At 37.8% G+C, this 12311-nt stretch overlaps 1 protein-coding gene across 12 annotated transcripts in view; it reads right to left on the reverse strand.

The window, feature by feature from the left end:
* SENP7 (SUMO specific peptidase 7) overlaps positions 1 to 12311 on the reverse strand; it is a 48483-nt gene that overhangs the window by 8262 nt on the left and 27910 nt on the right. For 11 of the 12 annotated variants that reach the window (XM_054815683.1, XM_054815636.1, XM_054815693.1 and 8 more), the window contains 11 exons: positions 11944 to 11977; positions 10940 to 11113; positions 8760 to 9022; positions 7561 to 7694; positions 6224 to 6340; positions 4590 to 4709; positions 2277 to 2369; positions 1241 to 1449; positions 755 to 807; positions 376 to 413; positions 79 to 147 (listed from right to left, as the gene is read on the reverse strand). In XM_054815683.1, the coding sequence (XP_054671658.1) occupies positions 79 to 147; positions 376 to 413; positions 755 to 807; positions 1241 to 1449; positions 2277 to 2369; positions 4590 to 4709; positions 6224 to 6340; positions 7561 to 7694; positions 8760 to 9022; positions 10940 to 11113; positions 11944 to 11977 (1304 nt within the window). The remainder of the gene's footprint in view (positions 1 to 78; positions 148 to 375; positions 414 to 754; positions 808 to 1240; positions 1450 to 2276; positions 2370 to 4589; positions 4710 to 6223; positions 6341 to 7560; positions 7695 to 8759; positions 9023 to 10939; positions 11114 to 11943; positions 11978 to 12311) is intronic. The other variant, XM_054815674.1, reaches the window with a different exon arrangement.

The following is a 12311-nucleotide window of genomic DNA, read 5'->3' on the forward strand; positions in this document are numbered from 1 at the left end:
TATAGAGAAAAGGATTTTGAACTTAGAAATATTACCAGCAGCATCTCTTTCTAATAAATAGAAACTGCAGTTACTTACTCTCTCAAAACCTGAACTGTTTTCTGCACGGAACCAGCTTTCAAAGAATCTAAGATGAGTATACAAGGCCTGTACACAACAGAAATAAGCAAAAATGATTGTAGTCTTTCATTACCAACACTACTGAAACAAATATTTCCTTTGAATACAGCTTAACAAAAGCATCAATATCTGAACAAACACAGAAAAAAATGGACAAGTTCCTACAGTTGTGGCTTTATGACAAATAACTGAATGACTGTAGAATTTCTTAATATAATGTAATGCTACAATATTAGTGTGAAAACAGAAACGTACCTTTTACAAATCTGCCTTTTGGAGTTACTTAAGGAGATCTGGGAGAAGAGAAAATAAAAACAACCTTAAAAAAACTACAACAATTATAAACTCTATACAATGTCTTCACAGATCTAAAGGTAAAGCCAGAGATGCTCCCATTTCAGAAAGGGAGAAACTGACAGATAATTTTTAAAACCACGTGAAACCATAGCATAGGCAACAAAGGTAGGCAAAGGAGGACTGTAGGCTAATTCAAAGTGCCTTGCACATGCTGCAGGCCATGCAAACAGCAACAGCTGCTGCAAAAAAAGATGATGCAACATCACTTGGTCCAGTCTCAGAGCTTTCAGAAATAGAGTAATACGTGTTTCCTCTGTCAGCACACAAAGGCACTTACCTTAGAAATACCTGAATCCAGGACTGAAGAAGCAGCAGCAATTTCACTGCCACCTAGTACAAAATAACAAATTTAAAAGTCTTAAGAAAATATTTCCTAAATGAAATATTTTAATTTTCAAATTCATGATTATTAGTATTAAAAATACCATAGTGAAGCATAAACTAATTTTGCTTCCCTTCCAAATGTTCAAATAGCAGAGTTACTGAGGGGCTTCCCTCCTGATAAAATTGCTACTGAAATCCAAGAACTTTCCACTCATGATGGGATCTGAGCCACTGATTTTACATGTCCCTTCCAGTATTTTCTAGAGTTGGGGACAAGAAGAATACACTGCAGTCCTTGCTATGCATGGTAATACAAAAATCATATTATATCAATCTTGACATGAAAGATACTTTTTAAGACATCGTATCTCTCCTTCAAGGATTAAGACACTATTAGAATTGTATATGGCTTGACATAATTTTCTTCTAGATTACCTACCTTTTGAGAATAAACTTCTGTTAGCATCCATTTCTTCATCCTTGCAGTTACTGGGAAAGGCCAGCTCTGAACCAGTTTTAGTGTTCTCACTCTCTGACCGAAGTGGAGACTGTTGAGGCTGGTGATATAATGAATTCTGATGGTGACACTCCTCATACACAGCTTCTTCTAACCAAGGAAAACAGATAACTGCAATGTACCAATGAGACCTGCCCAGCAGTGGGGAGAGGGGGGAAAATCCGTCAAAACTGTATAACATTTGGTTCTGAAAAGGATATGAATAGTTTTTATAACATTGAGAGCTCATGGACAACTGTTCTGTGATGCATCACCATCATTGCCGTGTTCCTCCATGGCACCTCATACTAATCCTCTCATTTTTTTACTTTGCATTGTTGGCATAACAACAAAAATAAGTATTAATTCCTTTTAAAAATCCCAGCAAACCCACCACAGCAATTTATCAGTGCCTCACCACCCATCCCACATTGTAAAAAAAAAAAAAATTAAAAAAAAAAATCTGTGATTGTGATCCCAGTTTTGAATATAGCTAAGGGTATGGCATGCCTGTAGCCTTATCTCTTTCTGCAGCTGTTTTGCACATGTAACTCTCAATGACTATTCAGTTTTACTGGAGTTTCCATGTGCAGGTCAGTTATTCAATGAGGCCAAGGCACAGACCATGCAAATACGATTCCTGATCCATTAACAGTCTGAGTTGCTGTGATTTCTTTACAGAAATACTACTTAAGTGCATATGTACCATCATAATGACACAAAAACTATTTTGAAAAATACGTAAAAGCAATTTTCAGTAAAACAAAAAATAAAGATGCAAAGATTACTGAAGACAATAAAAAGTTTAACTTTTGAGGAGACTTCAGAATTACTCATTCCACACCTGTTACTTCTTCAAAATTTAATGTGTTCATTTCCAATGATCCAAGCTTACAGCCATAAATCTTTTTATCCCCATAACATTCAAATATTTAAATCTTTAAATACCAGAAAAGGTGTCTAAAACACATAGACTTACTCCTCGTTCACAGGCACAAAGATATAATCTTTACTGAAGATGTTTATATGACGAGTCCATGTTCTTACTCTTCTATGTCTTCTCTGTGCCGCTCTGCAGAAACCAAATGACAATTGCTGTTCAGATTTGTTCTTTCTACTTCAAGCAAGGTATAGGGATTAATACTCCTACATCTTCCCAATCTCCCTCAATGCGTTTTTCATTTACTCTTGAAATTTCCCCGACAGAGAAAAAGTAAATCAGCACACCATTAAGCCCAAGTGACTAACAAGCCATTTCCAAGCCATCTTAAACTCTTCTGGAAAAAAGTCATCTATAGATTTCAAAGGATTTCTTGCAGTTATTTATCTAGTAATTATTATTTACTACACTAAATGCAAAAGTCTTATCTAAACACCAGCCAGTGTAAAAACAGATCTACAGCCATTTACAAATGTCCATGAATTAAACTTCGCAATACCACTTTTAAAGGCCTGTCTAAAAAACCTTATCTTTTGAAGAAAAAGGCTAAATGCCTTGCATAGGGTCACGCAACACACTTGTAGCAAAGCCAGAACTGAAATAGATTCCCTCCAGTCCTGAGTTTTAATTTCTGGAGCACATTTCATTTTTAGTCCTACAGACATAAAGCATGAGGGCAGGATACTACAAGAATAGGAAAAATTTGAGAAGAAACTTAAATTTAGATTTTCAACTGTCTTAGTTTGCACAAGTTGAAATAGAAACCAATGGTTCATAGAACTTTGCTCCAATATGATCTGAAAGCAAAATTCAGTCTGCTCAGGAGACATCCCTACTACCACTCTGGTTCCTTCCTGATCTGTGATCGAGAAACGTAACTTCAGTGTAGGAGGAATGGAAAAACAAGCTGCTGTGGGACTCTGCATGGGCCAGCATTCAGTGAAGACTTGCTGCAAACTTGCTCTGCTATACGACTCCAGAAGCACTGGGAACTTAAGAGGAACGCATGTTTGCAGCCTGGGAAAGCTCCTATAGAAGGAGCTTTCTCAGTCTACTGCCTAAGCAGTGTAAAGAAAGAGAAGCAATGGGTCTTGAAGTTCAGTAGCTACATCAGTTGAGATTAATTTAATTTACAACAGTACAGAGCCAAATTTTCCACTATCCATTTATCAAAAAAAAACCCCCCACAGAAACAAAACCCAAACTACCTGTAATCACCAGGTAAGCATCCAAGCCCAAACCCAAAAGTAGAATTTCTAAAGCTATCTCCTGATCTGGAGCAGCTACAGTCCTTGAAATATGGTGAATTAAGAGTGCTATTCTAGTTCCTCAAGAAGGTTATGGACAGTCAAGCCTTGCAAAAAGGAATCAGATCAAGGCACAACAGCATTCTTAACGTGGATAATTTTGTCTCCACGTCAGAACATTCAGGGTCAGTAAAATGATGGAAGAAATTCTCTCAAGCACAGCTCCTTGAATTTTTGAGACATCTTTAAAAATATTACAGGAGTTGCTTTTTTTCCCTTTAATATAGCTTTAACCCAGCAGTGACCATAACACAATAAAGATGGCACACCTCTTTGTGCAGGTGGCCTCGTTTCCCAGAATGAAAAACCTGGGGACTTCATGGATAACAGAAGAAAAACACACTTCAGAGAAACAGAAAAAACCCTTTAAATAAGCTGAATGATGAAAACAGAAAAAAAGTTGCTGGCAGATCATCACTGTAAGTGGCAGGGCAAGCTCCACTCTCAAACATCAGTGTTGAAAGGGAACAGAAAGTGTGGTAGAGAGGGATGGTCCTACCCTTTATACAGTCTTAGCTGGAAACACAAAGTGATACAGAGTTCTTGAGCTCTTAATGATACCTTTTTGTGAAACTCTCCAATTCCAGAGTGCTTCAGTGTTAAAAACAAAATGTATAAACTTGGTGTGTAAGAAAATTTTCTTACTAAAAATCTGGACAATAATTTATTACCAATATGTAAAATGAAATGTGGTAAATCTAAAAATATTTTGAGAAGTGAAATTTCTTAAAATGATGCATACCTTGCAAAAGTCTGAATTTATAATAAAAAGATCAATATACACAAATAAATGTCTGAAGTAAAGATTCAGATAAAGTTGGAGAAAGGTGATAACATTTTCATTCATATTCAGTATGAATCACATGTAGGTTTTAATGAAAAACACCAGTATGCTTAAATTGCGAGATACAACGTTTAACTATGAATTCTTCGGAGAACACTGATTACTATTTTATGTGCTAATTAGGAGATAATCTGCAGAACTTCCAAGTGGCATCAATAGATAGCTTATTTCTGGTCACAATGGCATCTAAAATGAACTTACGAAACTTTGAGATCCCCTTCAGAGTTTTTTTCTGTCCTGGTCAGGCACTTATAGAAGAAACTGCTAAAAACGTGTGTACGATCAGCAAGATGTTTTGGCACCTTCTCCAACAACAGATATCTACCGAAGAAAAAAGGAAGTTATTAAATTCTTTTTCTAGAAAGTACCATTACCGCTAAAGAAGGACAACTATTTTAATGACTTGTCATACTCAGGTTACACTTGCTATCAGTTGTCTTCACAGCTGCTAATCACGTCAAACTTTTCTCTATTTTCAATATGCACATGGGTGGACATCATGAGTGTGTAACAGCCAAGCAACTACTAAGAATACAGGTTTTTTTAATCTCAGATTTGCGGTCTGGTATTAATGCTTCTGAATTTATTTTTAGAGTTAGGTTTCTAGCCCTTGCAATTAAGACAGGCTTGAAAACCTAGCCAAGTATAAGCCCGTGGAGTGTTATACTCCTGCATATACAAAAAGCATAGAACAGTTCAGCACTATAAATTGTCCATTTTGCTTCTACAGGTTATGCATGTGAAAGTTAAGACAAATATTCTACAGGTACTCATTCTGTATGATTTTACTGTTGATCATTTTACTATAAACATCAGTTTGAGTGTTTATTCTGTCATCTTAGAAGGCCAAAGCTCTCATGATTGCAGTCATCCTAGACAAGGCACCTTCAGCTTCACTCAGTGACGTGGGCAACACAGTCATACATGACACAGCTTGCAACACAACAAAAACTGAGAATGTGGGAAGTCTAACAAATTTTAAAAGCAGAGTGGTTTCTGCAATGATTGCATTAAATTCCTTTATTCAAATCTTCCTCTTCTGGCGAGATGAAGCTACAGCTATTGAGAGGACCACACTGTATGATTTATTTCTAGTTTATAGCAAAATACAGGTGGCTTTGCTGCAAAACCATGCTGAAACACTCTGGTACACATTTCCTTTCCCACTCCTCTAGACAAGAAGTTTTAACTGGCTTCCTATTGCTCACAGTTACCGCAGCCATGCTGGATGCCAAGCAAAATGGAATTCTTGCAGGTAACCTTCAAAAAAGCCAGAATTCTGCTTAGGTTTAAGTCAGCACAGGGAAAATAAACCTCACCTTTAGGGAATGGTGGCCCACAATGCTGGTTCTGGAAAGCTTGCTTTCACAAGCAACTTTAGCAGGATGGTATGAAGCAGGTAAGACAAGCACAACTTCCTCAAGAAATGTTAGCTGTGTTCCTTTGTGTAGGAGCTGCGCATCAGAAGAATTCCTAAACTCTTGCACTGAATAGCAGAGGATGCTCCACTTCATGCAAACTTAGTAAATAAACTACCTAGTACAGACTGCCTACTTTGTTCAACTGCCGGTTTAAAACAGCACTTTCTGTTCTGTGAGGTTGCCAAGAGGTTTTTTTCCCCCCAGTTATTCTGTCTGGATTACATCACAGCCCTTTAGAGGGACATTAAACTGCTGAGAACACATAAAAGCTTTAAAAAAAGCCCAACTTACATATTCATCATACTGTTACTTCTAAAATTGTTGTATCGTATTTAGTGACCAACATTTACAGTAACATTCAAGTCCAGATCAGGTCCCAGAAAGAAGGGTACAATTAAGGCTGTGATTACTTACTTAAGATAGAAATCAATGATGACATCATTAAGAAACTCTCCATATTCTAAGCACTCTAGGTCTTCTCTAGTAACTCCCAGTCCTCCTTTTGCAGGTGGGGGTGGATAAACAATTAAACTAGAAAACACAAATCACATTGTAACAGTGACAAACTATGGTTTACATGACATTCTTTTTAGTATGGCTGTTCCACATGTAGAAGATTTTCTAGAAAACCTGTTAAAAGAGGTAGTTCTCAAAACTATTGACTAACTCAAAAATCCTTTACCATTTCTTCCTCAATAGTTGTGTTACAAAGGAAATATGCACCCCACTGCACACTGAGATTTTGAGAAAACTTTTGAAAAGGAGATTATTTTTTACTTTCATCTTGTTTTTCTATTTTTGATAAAAGTAATTGACAAAAAGCTATATAAAATGGGAATAAATACTAGAGGGCATATTCTCAAATGGTATGAATGAACTGCGATTTTTTATTCATTAAAACTCCCACAAGGACTCCCACATTTTCAAGCAGGAAACTTGAGTTTACGCACCATGTAGCATATGTACTGTAAGTGGTTTGAAACTGCCGAAGTTACTTCTAACGCTAGTATTTAAAGTATGTTTTAAAAGCTCTAGATTAACAACCATATTACTTAACTGGAACCATGAACTGAGCGGTTTTTGCTGTTGCAGAAACAAAACCAACTGCTATGCTGTCAGTAAAAACAGTGACGGTAAAGGACAAGAGTTCTTAAGAGCAATTTACTTCACTAATGTTTACCATACTAGAAGTATGAGGACTAACAGGCTAGCGCAGACAAAACTGAGGCATGTCAGCGCTCTCATAGTATCTTGCTGCATTACACATTTGTGTGTTCTCATTTTCTAACATCTTCTGTTAACCAAGCGCCTGTGCCAACTAGTAAACTGTATGACAAACTAGTTATAAATAGATTGTGAGAGAACAATGAAATAAAACATTGTTCAGATGAAAAAAAAAAAAGGCTCAGCTTAGGTTAGCAATAGTTTTGCTGTGATAAGGACTTAGATGGACACTCAGAGAGGTCGTGAGGTCCCTACCCTCCTATTGATGCATCCATGACATGATCTTGTCGTCACAATTCAGATATTCTCTAATTTCTGTGAGATTTTCTGTCATCCTGTAACACATCCATTTTGTCTGTTAATTATTGGGATGAAAACAGGAGTAACTACATTCATACTTGGTGATATTTTAGATTTCTAGAGCATCTTTCACATAACACTTCCAAATTAACTAGAGAATGCTTTTATTCCAGCAATTTGTTTATTCAGTTTATTTTCACCTTCTCACTTACATGAAATATACTTACTTTTTAACTGATCCAGTTTCTCTTACTTCTTTCCATTCTTCATTCAGCGCAGAGGACAGAGAGATAGAATAGCAACCACTGTTCTGCTTATTTGCAAGGGCATAACTGGGCCTGGCCACTTTTGGGGTTGATTCCTACCAGAAAAAATCCAAACAATAATAATAGTAAAAAGCATTACACAGCTTGATATGTAAAACAGAACATACAAAAACCAAGCCTGAAGCCTGCAAGAATACCCTGTATCACTGAAGAGGAATCTTGCTGGAAAGCAGAAGTGTAAACATCAGTATTTAGGCAAATGTGCCACTGCTCAGACAGTAAAAAAAGTTATGTCCCTTTTAAAATGATGACAGGTCTTCATCTGTTCATAACCTCTCTCTAAAACTGTTTAAGCATTATTCAGCCAACTGACGCAGAATTGGTTTTGGAGAAGAAACAGGACCTGAAAGGATGGAGACAAGTATCAGACTAGGAGCTGTGTATGCTTGGAAGGTTTGAAAATCTAGTTCTTAACAATTTGCCTAAAAATGATACAGATTTTAACTGGTTGGCTCAATTTTTAAGTTCCCAGTTTCATAGCCAGATTGATCTGTTGTCTCTGTGCTTCCTAGTGATGAGAACAAACATATGTAATTTCTGAAGTGACAATGATGTGAAGTTGGGTTGAGACACATACTCCTCAGAGGGAGGTGTATTAACACATTAACTTGCACAGCCCCATGTCCCCAGGAGCCTTAGGAATCATTCAGCATTTCAAGCTGTGGAACCCCCCCAAAAATGTCTAGAGGTGTCTGGAATGAGCAAGATACACAGCTACTCCTGTGCTGCACCCCTTCACTTCCAAATCAACTGAGAAATGGCTCCATCACTCATTACTTGATTAAATCCCAACTTGCTGCTCTGGAGACACCACAAGGGCAGGAAATCCCTGTGGTTTTAGGCATACGCAACCATGAGTCTACCTAAAGCTTCAGCATTTGCCACTTACTGATGAGGTCTATACACTATCCCTCCGTGGGCAGAATCTAGTTTACTGCAAATCTTGTCCCACTGTGAGAGAGAAATAACAAACTTGACTGATTTTTTTTGAGCTATGGATTAAGAAAGAATTTATTTTCTGCAACTGGCTGATCTAAAATTTACTAGAATATGTGGATGCCAACAGGTGGTGACAAATCAAGCAACAGCTACTCACTAACCTGAACTGCTGGCTCATGAGCATCTGAGGTATTGTCTTCTGGCATACATTGCTTTAGTAGATCCTTACTGTAACTCATAAAAGCACTCTCTTCAGGAGAAAGATCCTTAAACAAGGGTAATGCTTGCTTCAAAGACAAAAAGTCAGGGAGATCTGGTGCTCTGTTCTTCCTGCTCACATTTGTAATCAGTTCAGTCAGTCTGTCTTCTTCCCATTCTGTGAGTGCTTGGGACAGTTCAAGAAATACGAATCTAGTAGACTTGGCTGGAAAAAGGAGAGAATCGATAATATTAACTATTAGGTTACGTGATAAAAACTTGTCTGCACACCCACAAAGGAGCATAGAGAGACAATGGTGGGGGGGAGCCCAAACAATACCCTGCCACCATCAGCCCACCAAAGGCCCACCTCCACAAGCCCAGAGGAGCACAGGGGCCCAATGGCAGGCAGGAAACTGAATTAAGGACTGGGAGGAAGGGACACCTGGTCTGGGCCCTTCCCAAGGCTGTTCCAGGAGAGCCTCAGCCCCAGGGTCTAGACCTGAAACCCATCAAGATGAGTCAAGGCCAGAGCACCTTTTGGACTGCTGAAGTGTATGGCACGCATGATGGGATGCAAAGGAAGAGCATTTTGGGGTTGCACAGGACTATTTATGGGATGTTTAGGGGAAGAACCAAAGGCAGGAAAAGGGAGGTGTTTAGGTGATTTGGGGAGGAACAAGTGTGGGAAAACAGAGAGCTAATGGCATTAAAAGGACCAGTCCCATCTAAATACTTTGCTGGTCAGTACACTTGTCTGGCCATGCCCTGTGCATTGATCAGTGTAGTCTGTCCTGTTGTCTTATTAAATTCTTTTCTAACTCTCTCCTGGGTGAGGGACTCTCTATTCAACATGTGTGCATGGCGGTCTGAGCTCAGCAAGTGGAGTGAGTGCGCATGTGCAAGTGAGCATGTGATTGCTAGTGAAGATCAAGCCAAACTAGGTGAAGAGGTGAAGTGCCCTGGGAGCCAGAGGGCTGAGCAGGTCCCTAAGGGACAGCTCTGGCTGTGAGACTGCCTGTGTATCTCTAAGAATGAGAGAGGGGGGTTAGCTATTGGGAGGTCAGCAGGCGGTCAGCTACTGGGACCAGGGGAGTCCTGGCCAGCTGGCCTGTGGGCGCATGACGGTCTCTACCAGCAACTGGCAGTTGTATGTCCAGCAACTGAGTATCTGAGCCCAGCTGACAGAAGGAGCCACTTTGTACATATGTGTGTATGTACAGATATGTATTTTCTTAGTAGTGGGCCTCCATCCTGCTCAGCCAGACAGGGGAGCAGGATGAGGCTGTCGGGGCTGTGTTCATGTGAGTGCTGTGTGTCCGTTATCTGTGTGGCCAGGTATGTATATATGTGGTGTCTGTGTGTGCTCTACCTATTAGGAATACATCTTCAGCCTTGCTACTGGTTGGACCTGGGGACATGGAGCTGCAGCAGCCTCACGCCTCTCAGATCTGGCATGATACATTTTCCTCTAATATTAATACACTAAGAAGGCAGAGCAGAATCATAGCAACCATTTCCACAATCTGTAAAACCACCACTGATTTGTTTCAACAGTCTCTACACACATTTCAAAATATTTACACTACTACATATTTAATCTTGTGTGATTGTGTCACTCTGAATATTCCCTCAAAAGTTACATTCAGTTTTACAGAGCTTCATGCTAGAAAAACAAATAGAGCCAGTCCATAAGACATACAGACTAAATAGTCCATTTGGCCTTTAGTGGAAATTTTCTTCAGTAATAATGCAATGGCCCAACACAGTCTTGTCAAAATCAACCTTCATCTGCCAAGTCTTTCATCTAGCATATACATTACTCAAGACAGTAATTAATTTTAAAGAGAGAGGTACTTTATACACAAGCCTAGTTTCAGAAGGCCTCCCTCACACAGATTACAATTGACCTGTGTTACAAGGTCCTTTTAATAAGTAGCAGTGGTTTTGAATCACATTTTGTTAGAATTTTCTTCCAAATACAAGTATAGCGAGGCATTTTAGAAAGCAAAACTGATCAACTTATCTTTAAAAAGCTATAGGCTTTCCTCTGTATTCCAGAAGCACAACTGTAAAATAACTGCTTTATTGACATGCCACATATTAGACCCTTTCATTGCATTTAAGGGAAGAGATTACTCACATGGCTTACTGATAACTAACTTTCCTAATTGGGTTTCAATTTTTTCTACATAATCCACAGACAACCAAAGGAAAATGATCATTGTTGAAGAACAGCCACCATCACTTCTCCACAAGCCAAACCTTCTCAGATCCAGAGTGTCCACTGTCAGCTTAATATTCTTATTAAGAGCCACTGTAGAAATAGAATTTAAAATAGTCGTATCTTTCACAGCCATGGCTAATTATAAAGTCATACATGTTATAGTAATTACATACTAAGATGTAAGTATGATCAGAGTGTATTAAAACAGTACTGGTACATTTTATTCCTGGCATTGCATAAAACGTGTTGAGAATTTAATACTTAAATCAGTTATATCAAACTATGTAAAACAAAGTTACCAAACTGTAAAACCGAAAGCTAAACATCTGCATGCAGGATTCTTCAAGAAAAAGTTGTATTTTTGCTCAGAATAACCACAGTTATCTACAAATATAGAAAAAATATTGCAAATATTTTTCCTCCTATTTGCTTTTAGCCAATCCAATTCAAAAGTGCTCACAAACCTTCTCCTATAACATACAGAAACCATGCATCATCATTGGAAAATGGAATGAATGCAAATTTACAGTTATATTCCTCTTAGCTTAAGTCAACTCATATATTTTTCTTTAATAAACCTAAGGGTCTAAAATCCTAATCTGAAAAGATTAATGTTTCACCTCAAAAGCACACATAGTCATATTTACTATAGTTCAACACTTAATATAGGCAGGAATGCGGGAGGCAAGGCCATTAAAACTACAAGTTCAACTTAAAAGTGTAAGAAGCTGCTAAGTTATTAATGCTTACACTACAGACACTGATACTTTTATTTATTGAAAAATGTAAATTTAAAAAATTATTTAATGTCTTTGCGAAAGCAAACAAGATTATAAATTATTCAGAATATATACCGAGTATTTTAATGCAATACTTTAAAGATATAGTTAAGAGAAGGCTAAAGAAAAAAAATCTCTTACCCTGAATTGGGATCGTAATATACTTGATTGTAAACTGAAATAAGATTAAAAAAAATAAATTAGTTTGCTTTTTACAAATTGATTACAACAAAGTAAGATTTTTTTTTTTAATTGCCTGCACATCTTTGCTTATAGCCAAATAAATTGAAAATAATATCATAGAATCATTTAGGTTGGAAAAGACCCCTAAGATCACAGAGTCCAACCATTAACCTAATTTGAGACTTAATATTGCCTATTTCACCTAAAACAACACTTCTAAATACATATTGCAGAATCTAAATGACAGCAAACTGACTTCCAGAGGTGCTCAGCACTGAGAAATAGGCAGAAAGTTCCAGAGCTGCCTACAGGCTCTTTAAGAAGAA

The sequence above is a fragment of the Grus americana genome, chromosome 1 (genome assembly GCF_028858705.1).
Source record: "Grus americana isolate bGruAme1 chromosome 1, bGruAme1.mat, whole genome shotgun sequence".
Taxonomy (NCBI): domain Eukaryota; kingdom Metazoa; phylum Chordata; class Aves; order Gruiformes; family Gruidae; genus Grus; species Grus americana.